This window comes from Sabethes cyaneus, chromosome 3 (assembly GCF_943734655.1).
Source record: "Sabethes cyaneus chromosome 3, idSabCyanKW18_F2, whole genome shotgun sequence".
NCBI lineage: Eukaryota > Metazoa > Arthropoda > Insecta > Diptera > Culicidae > Sabethes > Sabethes cyaneus.
In genome coordinates, this window is record NC_071355.1 from 4412818 (window position 1) to 4432225 (window position 19408).

The 19408-nt window shown below is 42.9% G+C and overlaps 2 protein-coding genes across 2 annotated transcripts; both read left to right on the forward strand.

Annotated features, from left to right (window-relative positions):
- Nucleotides 1-566: 566 nt before the first annotated feature.
- LOC128744228 (uncharacterized) lies at nt 567-4917 on the forward strand. Its single transcript, XM_053841073.1, has 2 exons — nt 567-4828; nt 4881-4917. Exons 1-2 carry the CDS (start codon nt 567-569, stop codon nt 4915-4917), a joined length of 4299 nt encoding a protein of 1432 aa, XP_053697048.1.
- A 1482-nt stretch (nt 4918-6399) lies between these two features.
- On the forward strand, nt 6400-7185 carry LOC128744234 (uncharacterized). Its single transcript, XM_053841077.1, has one exon. It carries the CDS (start codon nt 6400-6402, stop codon nt 7183-7185), a length of 786 nt encoding a protein of 261 aa, XP_053697052.1.
- The last annotated feature ends 12223 nt before the right edge of the window (nt 7186-19408 follow it).

Genomic DNA, 19408 nt, shown 5'->3' on the forward strand with positions numbered 1-19408 from the left:
TTCCCCACTGGATTTTCCCACTGAAAGGAGAGCGAGCAAAGTCAACCCCCAGCCCTTATAAGCGCTATATGAAGAGTTAATTTTCTCACCGAGACTTTTGCTTTTGCTTTCGCTGCCGCTACCATACAGTCCACTGCCAGAAGATCGTTCAGAGGCGAACATCTTTTTGGTCCAACCCGAACCGGATTAGAAGCCATCCCGACGCCGCACCTAGGCGTGCCGGAAAGGATTGAACCTGGTGGAAAAAGCAGCATTCGGCTCTGTGCTAACAACTTGTTACCGAACCGAATTGCTACCGCTGCGGCGTGCACGCAAGAGTTTGTTTGAACGTGTTCGATCGTGTTCGCGGTCGAAACGTGCCACACCGCTACCGTTATTGAAATGAACTTGTTTGAACGTGTTCGTTCATACCGAATTGTGTTCGTTTGCGCCCGCGTCCGAAACATTATTGAAAAGTGAACTTTTTGAAAAAAGTGAACGTGTTTAAACGTGTGGCGTGTCACGATTTTCGCTCGTCGCGTTGCGATTAATTCGTCAAAAATATTTTTGATTAAGCGATGCCCGTAATGCATTCGCCGTCGCGTTCGGAAAACGGTGAAAAAGAGGACTCAGCATCATTTCACGGATTTGAAGAAGCTGGTGCTGTTGCTGTTGCTATGGATCCTGTCACTGAAAAGGAATATCGTGTGGTGTGCCGTCAGCGCTCTCAAGTAAAGCAGAAATTAGTGCGTATTCAACGAACGCTCATCACCAGTGCAGCAATTGGTTTAGCACAATTAAATGTGCTATCCAAAACGCTTTCTGCTGTATACACGGAGTACAGTGGATTCCATAGCAAGGTGCTATCGTTAGTATCGGATGAAGACCTGTTCCAGGAGGAAAATGAATATGATGCCTTCGAAGATATCTACAACAATGTGAGCAACGCCGTGGAAGAGCTACTGCTGGAAGCAAAGAACCGTGCAGTACCAACATCTGCACCTAACCCGTCATCTCAACAAGTGATTTTCCAGCAACAGGCCCTCAAGATGCCAATTCCAACGTTCAGTGGAAGCTATGCCGAATGGCCGAAGTTTAAGGCCATTTTTACCGATCTGATGGCCAATTCGGGTGATACAGATGCCATAAAACTGTATCATCTAGACAAAGCGCTTATCGGAAATGCCGCCGGTGTACTAGATGCCAAAATCCTGAGTGAAGGGAACTACCAACAGGCCTGGAACGTCTTGATGGACCGCTACGACAACAAACGAGCCATAGTGGAGAGCCATTTCCGAGGACTGCTGACATTAAAAAAGATGTCTTCCACCGCCAATAAAGAACTTCGTGCCCTTGTTGATGAAGCAGTCAACCACATCGAAAGCCTGCGCTACCTCCAGCAGGAGATCAATGGAACGGCCGAGCATTTCTTCGTTTTCTTGATCGTGTCAGCTCTCGACAAGAGTGCGCGCCAGGCTTGGGAAGCAACACAGAAGAAGGGTGAGTTACCGAATTACCAGCAGACCATCGACTTCCTGAAATCCAGATGCCAAGTTCTGGAGAATTGTGAAGCAGCAGGCCAGCCAGCCCCGTCGAATCCAAAGCCCCATCCACCACACAGAAGTGTACCACAAAGAAGCCATGCTGCATCGACCGGCCCATCCCAACCACCAGTCTCCTGTGAAATTTGTGGCGGTCCCCATCGAAACGTCCAGTGTTCGGCCCTATCCAGCCTAACCCCAGCCCAGAAGAACGAGAAGATCCGAGCAGCTGGAGTCTGTTTCAACTGCCTGCGCAAAGGCCATCGCTCCAAAGATTGCCCTTCCGATAAAACATGCCACAAGTGTCAACGCCGACATCACACGTTGCTCCATGAGAATGAAGAACCCAGCCGAGGTACGAAGCCCAACGTATCACTTCCCACCGAGACGATGGCGACCCCGCCACCGATACCAGCTGCAACAACATCGCAGATGCCAGCACCAGTGAACCAACCGGTTTCAACAACGTGTTCCGCAAATTTCGCCCAATCCACCAAGACTGTACTGCTGTTGACTGCGGTGGTTCAGGTCTACGGCAGGAGAAATCAACCACATCCATGCCGAGTGCTGTTGGATAGCGGTTCCCAGGTCAACTTTATCACGGAAGAGATGGCCAACCGTCTTGGCATTCCAAAGAAGCCAGCCAACATCCCAATTGTTGGCATTAACGCCCTACGAACCCACGCTCATGATAAGGTGACCATCAAGTTTCGATCCCGTGTATCAACGTTCCACGCCAGCCTGGAGTGTCTGGTAACTCCGAGAGTAACTGGGACAATTCCAACTTCCAAGATCGACATCGCCCATTGGATGATCCCAGAAGAACTGGTCCTTGCCGATCCCAAGTTCCACATTCCCGACAAAGTGGACTTGCTGATTGGTGGGGAATTATTCTTCGACTTGCTGAAGCCAGGTCACCTCAGCCTAGCAGATGGATTACCACAGCTACGTGACACACAGCTTGGGTGGATAATAGCTGGCGTCATCATCGGACCACCACATGCATCCAACGTTTCTCCCATGTACGTCCACGCATCGGTTGCAGACATCGAGCGGAACATGCAACAGTTCTGGCAAATCGAGGAAGTACCAGACGTCCCCAACCTGTCGACCGAAGAGATAGTATGCGAAGCCCACTTCCTATCTACCTACCAGCGTGATGAATCTGGAAGATTCATGGTCCAGCTCCCGTTCAATAGTGATCTTCCCCTCCTGGACGACTGTCGTGCTCTGGCCCTAAAGCGTTTTCTGATGTTGGAGAAACGACTCGTCCGCAATCCAGAACTTCGAATTCAGTATGTGGATTTTATCCAGGAGTACGAGGCTCTCGGTCACTGCCGGGCAATCATGGAATCTGAAGACCCGCCCAACCAGCAGAGCTACTACCTTCCTCACCATGCCGTACTTCGACCTTCCAGCTCGAGCACGAAATGCCGTGTCGTGTTCGACGCAAGTGCCAAATCTTCGCCGTCGCATCTTTCGCTGAACGAGGTACTCCACGTCGGTCCAGTAGTGCAAAACGATCTACATCACATCATGCTACGATTCCGTAAATTCAAGGTAGCATTTACCGGAGACATCTGTAAAATGTACCGTCAAGTAGTCGAAGCCCCATCGGATCGTCGATTCTTGCGCATTTTCTGGCGAGAGCAGCCGTCGTTGCCTTTGCGTGTTTTGGAGTTGTGCACTGTCACCTACGGTACCGCATCGGCCCCCTATCAAGCAACCAGGTGCTTGGTACAGCTCGTCAAGGAAGATGGCGAGAACTTTCCCATCGCCGCTCGTATAGTGAAGGAGGAGACCTACATGGACGACGTACTGTCAGGAGCTGACTCGGTGGAAGATGCTATCGTGGCTAAACAGCAGTTAAAGGAACTCCTAAGTCGAGGAGGTTTTCCTATACGAAAATGGTGCTCTAACTCCCAACAGCTGATGGAGAACATTCCTATCGATGAACGTGAGACGATGACTCCGGGGGAGCAAGGAGTGAACGAAACCATAAAAGTGTTAGGCTTGCGTTGGGACCCAACCGCCGATACGCTGAAGATCGCCTATCATCCGAATCCACCTGTGAAACAACCACCAACGAAACGTACGGTGTACTCCGAGATCGCCAAATTCTTCGACCCCCTTGGACTGGTTTCGCCGGTGATCGTCTTGGCGAAACTCCTCGCGCAGAAGCTGTGGCAGCTTAAAATCAACTGGGACGATCCGGTGGATGAAAATATTGCCAAGCAGTGGCAAAATCTTCAACTTTCCCTAATGTATCTCCACGACATCGAGATCCCTCGGTGTGTTGTTTTGGACAATGCAGTCGCCTACGAGTTGCATGGTTTTTCGGATGCCTCCACAGCGGCATACGGAGCATGCATCTACCTACGGTCCCTTTTTGCTGATGGTTCGGCAAAGCTTCGTCTTCTCACCAGTAAATCCAAACTGGCGCCTTTGAGTGAGCTCACCATTCCACGGAAAGAATTGTGTGCCGCCCTCCTGTTGACCCGTTTACTGGCGAAGGTACTGCCAGCCCTGAATATGCCGGTTCAGGAAGTAGTGCTGTGGAGCGACAGTACGATTGTCTTAGCCTGGCTAAAGAAACCCCTCAACCAGTTGCAGCTATTCGTCCGAAATCGAGTCGCTGTGATCCAGCAGCACACAGACAATTTCCGGTGGGAACATGTACGATCCCATCAGAATCCAGCCGATGTCATCTCCCGCGGACAGCTTCCAGAAGATTTAGCTACCAACACTCTCCGGTGGCATGGTCCGAGTTACCTTGAAGTGGTGTGCTACGAAGTGGTTATTCCGGACGAGATACCTGAGGAAGCGCTACCGGAACTGAAAGCTGCCGTCGCCATCTCCGATGTAAGAATGGATATGCCTTTGTTCTTCTCCAATTACAGCAATTTCCGCAAGCTACAACGAATTGTTGGGTACATTCGTCGGTTTGCTAATAATTGCCGTAAGCAGAATCCAACCGACCGAGAACTGAGACCCCATCTGACCGTCCATGAACTTCGCCGTGCAACAGAATCCATCATCCACGTCATACAACATGCACACTTTGCTGACGAAATCAAACGAGTCCTCGACAACGAACCCTGTAAGAGGTTAGGAAATCTTCGTCCTATTTACACCAATGGTTTGCTCCGTGTTGGTGGCCGACTTGACCGATCGCAACTACCATTTGAAAGTCGCCATCAAATTATCTTACCGGATAAGGATCCGGTGATTCATCGTTTCATCCAGCAGATGCACGTCGAACTTCTTCACGTAGGGCAAACAGGTTTGCTGAATGCTCTTCGCCAAAGGTATGTTACACTTCGAAATTATGCCGACAAAATGCGCTCAATTTTCCCACAGTGCAGTCGCTGTAAGTACGCAGCCCGCACGTCTGTAGTAAAAGAACTACGGAAAAATTATACCAGCTCTCGAAAAGAGATCACTTAGAAAGCGCTCTCAATGCTAAGCTACCTAACACATTCGCAAGAGCAGATCAGTTTCCGGCGAAGCACGAAGTGGAATAGTCACCACTCCGGTGACGTGTTTTAATTTTGGATTTATTCCGCTTCCGCGTAACCGCTTCTCGCGCGAATATTATTCTGCTTGATTAAACCTGTGATATTGAGTGCGGAAAACCACATCTTCCTAACGGACGCATTAGGATACGCACCGGTGTAAGCATAACAGGTAGCTACCCTGATTAATTATCGCCGAAATAGTAATGGTAACTATATTACTATTTAGAATGACCAGCCTGCTGAGTGAGGAGAAGACACTCACGATCAATCTCAATTATCACACGGAGTCATCGACGGGAAAATTCATGCGATCAAAGGTAAACCAATGACAAACACGCGGTAACACAGCCCTAACCTAAATCTAATTGGCAGCCTGAAGTGTGAAGTACACGACTTGAACCATCCAAACAGTAAGGCAAAGCATAGGTGACAAACATCGATCCAGGATCCACTCGTAGATATATGGTGCGCCCGATCGAAGCAGTACCGTTATCAATAACAACGACAAGCCCTCAAAAGAGGTAAACGGCAACGCAATTTGACATGTGATGTGACGCAGACAATATCGATGTATTCATTACAGGGCTTTTTTCTTTACCCAATCTGATTTTCGTGCTTCGACGACACTTCTACAGTGGGTAGCTACTATCGGCCGGACGAGGACCGTATTGTTTGAACCGTATTCATTGAGACCTGCGTCGCGCGCAGAATTACCAGATCGACAGGCCTGGTCACGTAGGCCGACCCGGACTTGATTGCTGATCCCGAGACGTACGAGCACTTGCTCAAAGACAAGCAGCATCGGCAAGACATCCAGATAGTGCGAGTGTAACATCCAATTCGCGATAGGCTACGGCCTTCGATTTGTGCGTGTTTGTAACCAACAATGATGCGATCGGATTAGAATAACGACAAAACACACTTCGTTCACCGAGAAACCGTAGGTAGTAGAAATGGGGCCCCAACATTAAGCAAGCGATGTGTTAGCAAGTAAGAGCAGAAGCAACGGCTGAAGCGGATCTTTTGTTAAATAGATATTGGTATAATGTACACCTTGTGTGTTTCTTGTGACATTTCGATACGGCTTATCAAAGCTTTAGACTAGTTCGTTGGCTCTTCGGGTATCGGTGTATGCGTTTTGTGATTGATGATTCGTGGGTCGGAACGGATTGCGAGTCTCTTGTCTCTTCTACCGACTGAGCGAAGCGGTGCATCAGTCGACGACTGTCAGTGCGCTATTCCATCAATACATTAAATTTTGCAACAGGTACTGGCTCCTGAAAGGTCGATCCATCATCCGTTTCATCACCCGTCGATGCGTTAAATGCTTCCGAACCAATCCTACGACACCCAATCAACTAATGGGAAACCTGCCAGCGTCGAGAGTGGTGCCATCGCCCCCGTTCGCCATAACTGGTGTGGATTACGCTGGCCCCTTCTGGATTAAACAAGGGTCACGTCGTCCAACGCTGACCAAGGCGTACGTAGCAGTCTTCGTCTGCATGGCAACTAAGGCTGTGCATTTGGAAGTCGTCTCCGATTTGAGCACCGATGCTTTCCTGGCATCTCTAAGAAGATTAATTGCTCGCCGAGGAATGATTCATGAATTGCACTCGGACAACGCCACCAACTTCCGAGGTGCGAATCATGAATTGAACAGCCTATATCAACAGTTCCAGAATCAGCAGACTGTGAACGCCATCGAATCCTTTTGTCGCAGCCGTGAAATCGAGTGGCATTTCATCCCGCCAGACGCACCGGAGTTCGGCGGCCTCTGGGAGGCAGCCGTGAAATCCTGTAAAACACATCTGAAGCGTGTCGTCGGCAACGTGAAGCTAACATTTGAGGAGCTTTCAACTGTCATGGCTCAAATCGAGGCCGTCTTGAATTCCCGCCCTTTATTCGCCATCTCGAATGACCCGGCGGATCCACGAGTTATCACCCCGGCTGACTACCTCATCGGACGACCACTCACCGCTCCAGCTGAGCCCTCCTTAGAAGACGTCAAGGTTTCCCGTTTGGCGCGCTGGCAACATCTTCAACTCCTTCGTGAACATTTTTGGAGTGCTTGGAGCAGAGATTATCTGATCACCCTGCAGCCCCGAAAGAAGAACCAACGAGAGATGCCAATGTTCGCGAGGGCCTGATCGTCCTGCTTCATGATCGGAACCAACCACCTCTCAACTGGAAATTAGGACGTATCGTAGCAGTCTACCCTGGTGACGATGGACTTGTTCGTGCAGTCGATGTATTCTCCAAAGGCTGCAAGTATCGTCGTCCAATCAACAAGGTATCCATCCTGCCTATCGAAGACAACGAGTTAGTTGAAAACCCCGCCGATGTCCAGAGAACCGCGGATCCTTCAACCGGGGGAGGATGTTCCGTCTCCAGCCGAAAATAACCCGCACCCAGCAGCATACACTGTTAGCATCGCACAATACACACTGTCATCATCCCGCAGCTATAAAAGCAGCCCACCCAGAGAAAATCATTTCATTCCGTTTTCAATCATCCAGCCGTTCACTTCGCAGCAGTAGCAATAAGCCGAAGAAGTAGAATAAACTTTTGTTAGCATAGCAGCCGGTGTTTGTTTGGTTCACCGTCCACTTCCCCACTGGATTTTCCCACTGAAAGGAGAGCGAGCAAAGTCAACCCCCAGCCCTTATAAGCGCTATATGAAGAGTTAATTTTCTCACCGAGACTTTTGCTTTTGCTTTCGCTGCCGCTACCATACAGTCCACTGCCAGAAGATCGTTCAGAGGCGAACAACAACAATGACTCAAATAGACAAAAACAAGATAATAACCGAGGAGCTAAGCAAAAACGACTACCCAAAACGACTCATAAATAGATTAATCAATAGAAAACAAGAAGATAGAAGCGAAGACAAAAACCAAAACAACAATGAAGTATACAAATCCATTCCATATATAGACAAATTAACACCAAAAATAACAAAGCTAATTGAGAAATCAAAAAATTACAACAATATTAAAATAGCGCACTACAATAACTATAACGTCGACTGGCTATACCGTACAATAAAAGGAAAACAAGACACCCTACAGGCACACAATGTAATATATGGAATAAAATGCAAGGAATGTAAAGCTATGTACGTTGGACTAACAACCAACAAACTAAAAACAAGATTATCTGGGCACAAATCGGATACAAACAAACTGGAAAAAATCGTACAAATACAGGATCAAACTACAAGACAAATACAACTTGAACAACTGAAGGAAAAAACAGCTATGATCACCCACTGCATCAACACAAACCACCGATTCGACTTAGAACAAGCATCAATTCTGGATCACAGCAACAAACCAACACGACTACCGATACTGGAAGTATGTCATATAATGACTACGAACAACATCAACAAACGCTCCGACACAGATGGAATCAACATATGTTATACGGGAATACTAAACACACTAAAACAAAATAGTAGAAAAACAACCACACAGGCAAACACTAACACAGAAACACAGGACCAGACACAAACACAAATAAACATCACGAATACAAACCATTAAAAAATAGCACAATTAAAATCAAGCCAATAGTAAAAGTATCGTGCCCAACATAGGAAGAACAATTCACGACAGGTTAAAATAGTAATAAATATAACACAAACAAATGACAGTTACCAGTAAGTTTAAACAGCATTGTATACACTATTAGAAATCTTGACTAAATTCTGATTAACTTAAACATTATGTAGTAAACCAAATCGTACCAAAATCCAAAACTAGACAACACTGTAGGCTAAAAGAATTTAGACAAAGACGATTAACACTTTGTAAGTAACAAACAAATTATAACCCAGATAACAACAGTTAATAAAAGTACCCATTCGTAGAAGCCCTGATGAAGATCCAAATCCGGGTCGAAACGTTGGCGTAAAAAGGCAAATATAACGTCTACTAAAATTTAATGACTGAACGGCCAAAATCCCAATCATTCGATAATTACATCTCAGTCGAAAAATACTAGTGGAAAAATTTTGTCTTCAAAAACACACACATGCCAAATTTGGTTCCATTTGCTTGATTAGTTCTCGAGTTATGAGGAAATTGGTATTTCATTTGTACAGGAGCCCCCCCTCTTAAAGTGAGAAGGGGTCCTAATTCAACATAGAAAATTTTCTTGCCCTCGAAAACCTTCACATGCCAAATTTGGTTCCATTTGCTTGATTAGTTCTCGAGTTATGAGGAAATTGGTATGGAAACCCCCCCTCTTAAAGGGGAGAGGAGTTATAATTCCCCTTATAAAGAGGGGAGGGGTCTCAAATTACCCTAGAATAAATTCTTGTCACCGAAAACACCCACATGCCAAATTTGGTTCTATTTGCTTAATTAGTTCTCGAATTATGCAGAAATTTGTGTTTCATTTGTATGGGAGCCCCCCCTCTTAGTGGGGGGAGGGGTCTCTAACCATCACTAAAACCTTTCCTGGCCCTTAAAACCTCTACATGCAAATTTTCACGCCGATTGGTTCAGTAGTTTTTGATTCTATAAGGAACACAGGACAGACAGACAGACAGAAATCCTTCTTTATAGGTATAGATACAACGACGTGTTCGTTGGTGGTAGGCAATGATAGCTACCGGCAGTGATGTCTCGGAGCGCAAAACTAGGTCCATTCTAAAATGAATACTAGGTCCATTCAAGATCAAAAAAGGGGGTTAACATTTTTAAGGAATTTGAAGATTTTACTGGTTTTACTGAACTTTTAAACACCTAAATTGAAATTACACATATTTTAGCATCATTTTAAGAGTATTGTTTTATTTCAAACCAGAAGGGTTCCGGGTAGTAACAGTTTGAAAATACTCTATGGTGACTGCCAAAACGCTGAAAAACAGCTACTTTTAAATACGCGGCAATAAAGTAGTTTTGGCTATAATTTTAATTTAATTTTAGTATATTTACGTTCAGAAATGATTAAAGATAAACATAAAAGCTAAATACAGTACAAAGACTTGATAATTATATCCTAAAATTCTTATAAATTCTTATTTAAAAATAGGTCCATTCAAGATCAGAATTCGACTAGGTCCATTTCAAAATCATTTACCCTAATAGATTCCCCGGAACGGAAGGTTTACTTGCGCTGTTGTATTTTGTACAACACCTGTGAACCGTTGACTTTATCTTGCGAATCTAGCAATAAATAAAATTACTGTTTTCAGTAAGGTTGATCCGCAGACAAATGGTGGAAATACAACCTTTAAAATTGCCAATTTGCCACCGATGTGTCTCGAAAACTAGCTGTTCGATGCGTCGCAAGCTAGTTGCTGCTGGCTGATGTTTCTCCAACGAAAGCCGGTGACCGAAGAAGGTAAGGAAAGGAAGTTTAACCCATAGCTCATCTCGTATATATTTCTGTCATCCGTGCTAGGGAAGCACTGACGTGGGAAGGCAAAAAATGCAACTAATGAAATATTAAATATTCGACTCATATTTTCTCAATTATTAAACGTCTGTTAGGGAAACATGTAATCTACTGTGTTGTAATGGATTTTTTGGAAAATTTCCAATCGATTGATACCAATATCTTTAGAATCTGTTGACGGATGACTGAGTTATAAGCGTGCAAACCATAACCACTTTTCGTTACATGTTCCCTTTTCGTTTTTCTAAAGTGCACCCCAATATAGAAATCAAAGAAGTAGTCCTACTTCAAAAGCCACGAAAAACCTCCAATGCCCTTAGAACGGTAGTAATAATTGAAAATCTTCCAGCCTGCGTGATTTTAACTAGCATTTACATGATAGTTGAAAGACAAGCATACATCAAAGGATATGCCATAATAAAATGGTGTTGTCAACTATTTTCGAATAAATTGATAAGAGTGAATTAGTGAGAGTAGTGATAAGAGTGAAAGAGTGAATTTTGAATAACCCAGATCAATTGATTATTATTTACTGTTTAGCCAAAAGTTTTGCGTTTAATGACAAATATTTTATGCTTTGAATAAGTTGTTTTTAATCCAATACACGTATATCGATTGCAAAATATGGTCAATCATCTAACAAAGTTATAAACTTGCGTAACAAACTGTGGAAGCTTTGAAGAATGTCCAGTGTTATCGAATTGCATCTGCATTCGTAGTTCTACGTTAGCGCAGCGTACGTGCCCTTAGGCACAGACCTTCATACTTTTTAGGTATATATTTTCAAATATCTTTCGGCTTTTACTGTCTCAACGACACCGGGAGTGCCAATATGTGTGGCGTTGATCTAAAAAGTCAGTTGTGCTTCCCCAAAAATAGTCCACAACATCAATAAGCGTGTCCAGACCCGACCTTCTAGAAGAATGTTTTGGTCTGCAAAACGGAGTAATCGTATGACGGCAAATCTATTATTACTTATCGCGAAAACATCACCCGATTCGGTTGAAAACTGCCGGACTGTCCGGTGCAATTGGATTTAAAATCAAAAGGCAAATTGGACTAGCAATTAGACTTCGAACTGGAATTGGAAATCAGAGTTTAAATTTGACTTGACATAGGATATTAAATTAGACATGAATTTGTACTAATTTAGGCTTGAAGCTTTACTTCATATGGAACTGAAATTTGGGACTCACATTGAGAGTAACTTGGACTGGAAGTTTTACTTGGAATTAGATATGAAATCGTACTTGAAGCAGAATTAGAAGGTTTTATTTACCTAATATTTAACTGGAAATTTCATTTGAATTTAAGCTCGAAATGGAACTTAAAATTTGAGTTCAAATTGAACATAAATTGGATTTGAATTAGAATTCGAATTCTACTTCAAATTGGACTTGGTTTGAGACGTTAAATTTGACTTGAAATACACCCTCAAATTAGACTTGAATTTGGACTCATTTAAATTGGAAGTTTCACTTCAAACTGCACATTGATATAAAGTTTTACTTGAAATTACCTTTTCCTTTTTTACTGTTTGTTCCTTTTTTCTCTTTTTCTATATCGTTTTCTTGGTTTTTGCTCACTTTCCTTCCGTTTTTCCCCTTTTCCTTTCGTCTTCTTTTTTTCTGTCCCGTGTTTCTTAGCTTCCTGTCCCATTTTTTCTTATTTTCAGTTCTCATGTTATTCACTCATGTTTTGTTATTCTCTTATTCCTACATTTTTAGTATCTTTCCCTTTTTTTCGTTTCCAGTTTTCATCCTCTCCTAAACCCCTTTTATCTACCTACATTCTCGTTTTTCATCTTCGTCTGTCCCGTTTTTCCTCGCTGATTCTGATTTAGGCTCCCTTTTTCCGTTTCCTCTTCGGTTTTTCCTATTTCATCTACCGCTTTTCGGCTTTCTATCTTCCGTTTTGCCTTTTTCTTTAATCCGTTTTTCTTGTTTTTTCTTTCTTCTTTCTCTGTCTAACTTTTTGTCTTTTTGACCTCATTTTCTTAGTTTCCTCTGTCATTTTCCTTTCGGTTTCTCTTATTTTCTGTTCAGTATTACATTTCTTGTTTCGTTTCCTTTTTTTTTTCTTTCACTTTTACTTTTTCCCGATGTTTTCTCTTTCACTATTTCCGTTTTTTCGCCCTTTTCCAATTCCCTGATTTTCCTCTATTTTGTTATTCGTCTTTTTTCTTTCGTTTTTCTTTATTTTCAGGTCCGTTTTTCCAGTATAATCAATATATATAGAATGCCAGTGTCGCTGCAGTGCGCGTGGTGAACATCATACATATTCAGATAATGTATTTACATTATATATGCATATGTGTGTGTGCCTGAGATTCATCAAAAGGGGAATCTCACTGTCAAACTTTGACAACCAGTTTGAAATTTTGAATATGGCTGCCAAGTAATGTGATCTGATTGTAAACTTCACTTGCTTCAAATTTCTGAAAAAATCGGTGCAGAAGGGCGCAGTTGTGGGATTCTATTCATCCGGACGATTCTACTGTTTTTCCTCTTCTCTCTTCTTGTTTTTTATCAGTTTCGGTCCAATTTCGACTTTTTTCGATTCCAATGTGGAGGAATCCCAGAGACTCCGCGTGAATCTTTTTGATTCGTCCTGGTAGAGCTGCGGAAAAAAGAACTCACCGTCTAAAAACGCCAGTACGAAGAGTATGTGCCCGCTAGCCCAGAGGAAAGGTTCGCCAGCAACGACAAACGGAGTTACAAAACGGTCAGGTGCAAGAATTTTGCCATAAGTTGTTACCGTTTCGCACTCTTTACCCTATAACACCCAGGTAGATCGAAATAAATTGAATGTATCGTGAAGCAAACTAGAGTTCGTGATGAATTTTGCATATAAATAATTCATAGGTTTAGGTTGGGTGAGCGTTTTGAAGCAAATGATACATTATTATAAATATAAAAATTAAATCAAAATCGAAATTAAAAATAAATAAATAAATTAGGGAAAAATAGGTAAAAAGTAAAATTATTTACGAGTAAATAAAATCGAGGGACTAATTAAAAAACACTCACGATGCAACGATACAAAACATAATCCACAACTCTACAAACACCAAACGAAATAAAATATCAGTTCAATGGCTTAAAAAACGGCAGGAAATAGAAAGAGGAGTTTCTCCCTCCAGCGACAGTGGAGCTACCACCACTTTCGATTAGATGGTTCACTAAGTCAGAACAAAATTAATTAGGTCCGGCTATTCAATAAAAATTAGTTAAAATCTTTAACTTATTAAAGTAAGTGGTGCTTATTATATAGCACGATATCTGTGTATACGATCCGTGGCACATGAAGTGGATTAGCATAGTCAGAACCCATTAATATTATTCGGCCTGAATACGCCGACCCGGTTTACCAGCCCCTAGACGGTAGATCAACGAGTGATTGGCAAAATCCATCGGAAAAACGTACCCGCCTTCGAACCCCCGCTTCTGAGGTCACACGCGCTCCAGGGGAGGCGGTGACGGGCCGGGGTTAAGCAGTTCGATAGAGCAGGGAAAACCTCGCACCTGCAGTCGTAATAAGTAGTGATCGACATCGGACCGGGTAAAGTCCGGAAAGTCCGGTTCGATGTCCGGTCCGAAGTCCGATCGGAACGAAATTTTAGAGTCCGATTTTTTATCGGACCGGAACCGGAACGAAGCGTTCCGGAACCGGACCGGACCAGGAATTCCGTTGAAAGTCCGGAAAAGTCCGGTGCACTTTTGATAGTAAAACTGACCGCAGTGGAAACTGTCGCACTGTCGAACCAGGGAAATGCGTGTTCATAAGAATCTCCAACGTTTCCCTAGTAGTAACAGTGAGACTGACAACTTCTTTTTACAATTGCCCTAGGCCATTATTATGGTCTTTGACTAACGCTTTTTAGAGTCGCGCCGTCACAGGCAGAGTCTGGATGCTTTCGCAAAATTTGACTCTGGACTTTCTTTTGGCTTTGCGAAGCTCTGCGTTGTATTTGGTGAGAGATGCCCTGTAGGCCTCCCAATTAAACGTGATCTTTGTCCTGTTGAATAAACGCCCAGCCTCCCGAATAAGGTTGCTGAGCGATTCATTCCACCAGGATACGTCACGGTAGACTATCCGCGTGATTAACGGACAGTTTGCAGTATAAGCATCAATAATCCTACTTTGTAGGTCATTGGCTTCAACGTCCAGCTCAGCTGGTGTGCGTATATTAATATGACAGGAATTCCGAGAGTTTCCCAGATGTTCTCTGAATGAACTCCAGTTGGTTTTCTTCGGATTTCCGGATTGTTCTCTCCTGAGAGAGTTTGCCTCAATATCAAAAACGATATGCCTGTGGTCTGATAAACTTAGTTCGTCAGAGACATGCCAGTTTTTGACCTTCTTAGCTATAGAAGTGTTGCACAGAGTAAGATCTAGGACCTCATCTCTGATAGCATTAACAAAAGTTTCGAACATTTTACTTTGAAGAAAGTTTCAGCATGGCTTAAGTGTTCGAAGTTTGGGGGCTCCGTAGCCGCAAGGTTACCGTGTCTGCTTTGACAAGCGAGTGGTCGTGGGTTCGAATCTTAGTAGAATCAAGCCATTCTCGATGTCAAGTGACTTTAGCATGGGTTTATTCTCAGGCCCCTCCATTTACCCTTCCTTCGTACTGAATTCTATATTTACCCTCTGAAGCCTCTTAACAGTGCAAATGTCCCTCCTATAGTTAAGTGTACTGGTCAGAGGTACGAATGAGTCCTCGCCAGGGACGGCTATAATATGGGATAGTGCTGGCAGCGAGGAATAAGTGGGTAAAGTAGATTAAGCTTTGAAGGAAGGGTAAACCCCAATACACGCAAGCACGCATAAAATTTAATAAGCATATCGCTCACTCAATAGCGATTATAGCAAAAAGAAATGCAGTGCAGGTCATACAGCAAACACCCGGGCGATATTACAATAGATCAACTATACTGGTCGCAGTAATGAGTCCACACATGGAAAAAAAAAAAAAAGTGTTCGAAGTTTGAATCAGAACGGTACCTAGTTAGCAGCTAGGTTTTACTTTGCTTTACTTTACTTTACTTCGGCGACAATCCGTTTATCGAATCCATGCCGAATTCAGGAGCCGTCTCCACATTTCTCGGTCTTGGCCTACCTCTCTCCAGTCGCCCCTAACACCCGCTGCTCTAACATCATCGTCAACGGCGCTCATCCACCGGGTACGGGGTCTGCCTCGAAATCGTCGGCCTCTATCGGGTTCTCTGCTAAATATTGTTTTCGCTGGTCTCTTTTCCGGCATCCTTGCTACGAGGCCCACCCATTGTAGCCTGCCGTGTTTTATTCACTTCACAATATCCGCGTCTTTGTATACTTGGTATATTTCATGATTCATGCGTTTGTGCAACACTCCCTCGTCTAATATGCCGCCAAGAATTGATCGCAGGATCTTATGCTCAAAAACGCCAAGAGCTCGTCGATCGCTCTCTTTCAATGTCCACGCTTCGTGGCCATACTGTACCACCGGGAGAGTTTGCGTCTTAAAAAGCGCTAGTTTTGTACGGAGTTGTAGGCTACTGGACCTCAGCTGGCTACGTAATCCGTAGAAGACCCTGTTGACAGCCGCTATCCGCCTTTTTACTTCACGGCTCAATCGGCTCGTTGTCACATGTTACTAACGTACCAAGGTAAACAAATTCGTCGACCACTTCAAAAGTATCTCCAGCTATGACCACCGCAGTTCCTACACCCGAAGGACTACCACACTCTCTACCAGCCACCATATACTTTGTTTGGGTAGAATTTATGATAAACCCTGTCCTCGCAGCTTCTCCCTTAAGATGCGTGCGCTTCTTTCACAGCACTACGGTTAACACCGTCATACATAAACATGACTAGGACTTGCTTTATATGTTTAAAACTAATTTTTTTAACTTCCTCAGTATTGAGGAATGGCAATAATTTCGCTAGCAATAATCCACTTTCTGCTTAAGGCTCCCAAACAAGTCCAGCCAATTTATTTTTGAAAAATTAGCAAATATCTGTGGGTCTTGAAACCGAACGCTTCACAGCATCGGCTCGTACATTTCGATCCCTCAAAATTTAATTTCAAACAATTCATTTTAAAAGTTATGTAATTATGGCACTTCATCTTCTTGGTAATGCCATAGGTAACCGAATTTCACGCTTATGGTCCAATTTAAAACATAACTACAATAGTTTCAACGGATTTTTCTAAATTATCGTATAGGTTTGGGCGGAAGAGTATCAGATTTTCATGAAGTACTATGGCTTCAAGATATACACTTGCACCTTTTTCTCTCTAAGTAGTAATTCCTTATAATCGCTTGGAATGAAAGGGGTACAAGTGCACAACTTAGAAGGAAAGAGGTGTAAGTGCAAATTACATTTTCAAAAATGTCTTCTAAGTCCCGAAAATCAAAATGCTTTTCCAAGACATCAATAGAATTTAATAAAGAAATGTTAACACAACCATAGTGCGTCATTAGTTTTGTATTATATGACCTGACGAATTTTATAGATGATGTTAATTTTGGAGCTGATTTTCTCGAAATTTACTTTTTGTCATTTACACCCCTTTTCTTCTGATCCACTCAATTGCTAATCATAGCAATTTTTGTTCGATTATAGTCACTTTAACCAGCTTGGGTCATTCATGACTTCTGCGGGGTTGGGATTTGAACTCGGGTCCTCGGCGTGAGAGTGGTGAATGCTAACCACTACGCCGGGACTGACCCCATCAGCACAATTGAATGGAAAACATTTTGATGGTTACTTCTAAAGTTACAGCTGTTTGTATCAAACGTGTCCTGAGTGCATAAAAACTTTAATTGTGTTTTTATCGAAATCATATTTCTAACTTCACTACTAATTTTTATAAAGCGGATAAAATTATTATCTTTTTGACCCATCGTTTTAGCATCGGTATTGCATTTATTGAATTTTTAGAGGCGTTGAAAGACAATTTTTTTATTAAAAAACTGACTTTTATATCTGAATGTGCACCATTTTGGAATGCACTTAAATTTTCGAAAAAAGGGTAGGTCAAACAGAAAATAACTTAGTTTAGGAATTTTCCATGATGGGTAAGCTGCCAAGCACCAGTCAATGGTGCCGCAATTTTTTTTATAATCCGCTTCAAGGAGCCGTATGGCGTTTAGAAGTTACAGATTACAGGTTCCACACATTCAAAGCTTTGCCTTTGACGTTTACCTACTTTTTTAAAATTGGTAAATTTTCCATCCGGACAATTTCGGACTTCCGGACCGGAATCGGACCGGAACCGGAACAGAACTAAATCGGACCTAAAAAGTTCGTTCCGATTTTTTACCGGACCGGACCGGACCGGAACCCGGACTTCAATTTTCGTTCCGATGTCGAACACTAAAGCAGATCAAAAGCCAGAGGAGTTCATCGCAAGCAGCAACGGTCGGCCGACCAACAGCACCGGTAGCAGAAAACCAAAGTAAACACAGCATCGTGAGTAGAGTGGAAAAAAAAGTTAGGTTAATAAAAGATTGTAAAAGTTTAATTTAGGGTTTTGATCTCTTGATCCCGAAAGTAGACCCGGAGCCGACCCTGAAAGCCTTCGCGTTCTCAAGGTTGAGCTAGCCAGTGAGAAAAGAGGTCTTGAGAGCCCAGCCCCTACACGGTTCCCAGTGGTTCGACCAGGAACCAGGGGTGAACTTAACCGAGGCCCTTCCGGCCTCGGAGGTAACAATTGGCGCCCAACTTATAAGTCGAACACGGATCAAGATTTCAAAAATAGTTTTTGAAAACTCGGAGTGTAGGAGGAACTTGTAAAATTGAATTAATTTTCCAAACTAAAACGCACAAGGGTTTAAGTGAGTAACGATTGCGCAAATCATACTTACCGTTTCAACTGAATTTAGCCTAATCGATAACTTACGCTTATTAAAGCTACGATTTGCGATTGTGGGTGAACTAAATAGATTTACGCGAAGCAAATTTAGTTTAATTGAGTATTAGAGAATCAATTAATGGGTCTTGACTAAATAACATTCGGAAATAATACGTTTGGTACAAAGTATTCGGATTAAAAAAAGTTTGTGGACCTTTGTGATCATATATTTATTTCGTTTTTCTTAAATTATCGCTAAAATGGATTTACAAAATTCATATAAGACTATGAATGTATCGCATCTTACGATAGAAGAGGTAGAGCATGAGCTTTTAATCCATAATCTTCTATTTCGAAGAGAGGATCATGAAAGCGTCAAGCGACGTAAGCTTAAAGATAGGATGAAAGAGGAAAGGGCGATGGGATACGTATCCGCCGCATTTGCTCGGACATGGCGCTCCGCTTCCGAAGAAATCGCTTTGATCAATTCCACTCTCACATAAATTGGTGAGATTCTAGACCATCCAAAAGTCGATACTAGACAGATTGAAAAATTAAGAACGAGAATGATTCACTACCGTGTCAGAATTGCTCACTTATCTGTGGCATTAGACGCGAGAAAATATTCCTCACAGGTTAGGGCCATCGAGAAGCAGATTAATGAGATTTTTGAGAAGCATTTCCGTTTTCCGTCCGCTCCTAGAACCGAAGAGTCGGGAGAAGGGCCAGATGAGATGGGTATTGAAGAAGCTTTACTAGAAGTGAGAACTGAAATCGATCATTTGAATGAGACAGTAGTTGCACTAGAGGACGATGACGGGTCTTTAGAGGGTGCTGTTGGGGGACAGAAATCAGCCCAGTCCAAAGAATATGAATTAGAATGTACAATGAAACGATCTGAAAATATATTAGATAAGTTAACAGAATTTGAACAAGGGAAAATTGAAAATATTGGACCATTGATAAAGGCCTTTAAGGATTTTGTTTTACAAACATCCGATCAAGAAAGGGCGAGAAAAGAAAAAGAGATTCAGGCGGAGAAACATAGAAAATTGGAAATGGAGGAAAATATTAAAAGAAAAAGAAAATTAGAAAAACTACTATTGGAAATGAATGAAAAA

What these genes read in the sequence shown, in the direction of transcription:
- LOC128744228 (XM_053841073.1), top strand. Translation starts at nt 567, where the DNA reads ATGCATTCGCCGTCGCGTTCGGAAAACGGTGAAAAAGAGGACTCAGCA. An exon ending in CTGAATGCTCTTCGCCAAAG is followed by an intron (nt 4,829 to 4,880) that starts GTATGTTACACT and finishes ATTTTCCCACAG; the next exon opens with TGCAGTCGCTGTAAGTACGC.
- LOC128744234 (XM_053841077.1), top strand. Translation starts at nt 6,400, where the DNA reads ATGGGAAACCTGCCAGCGTCGAGAGTGGTGCCATCGCCCCCGTTCGCC.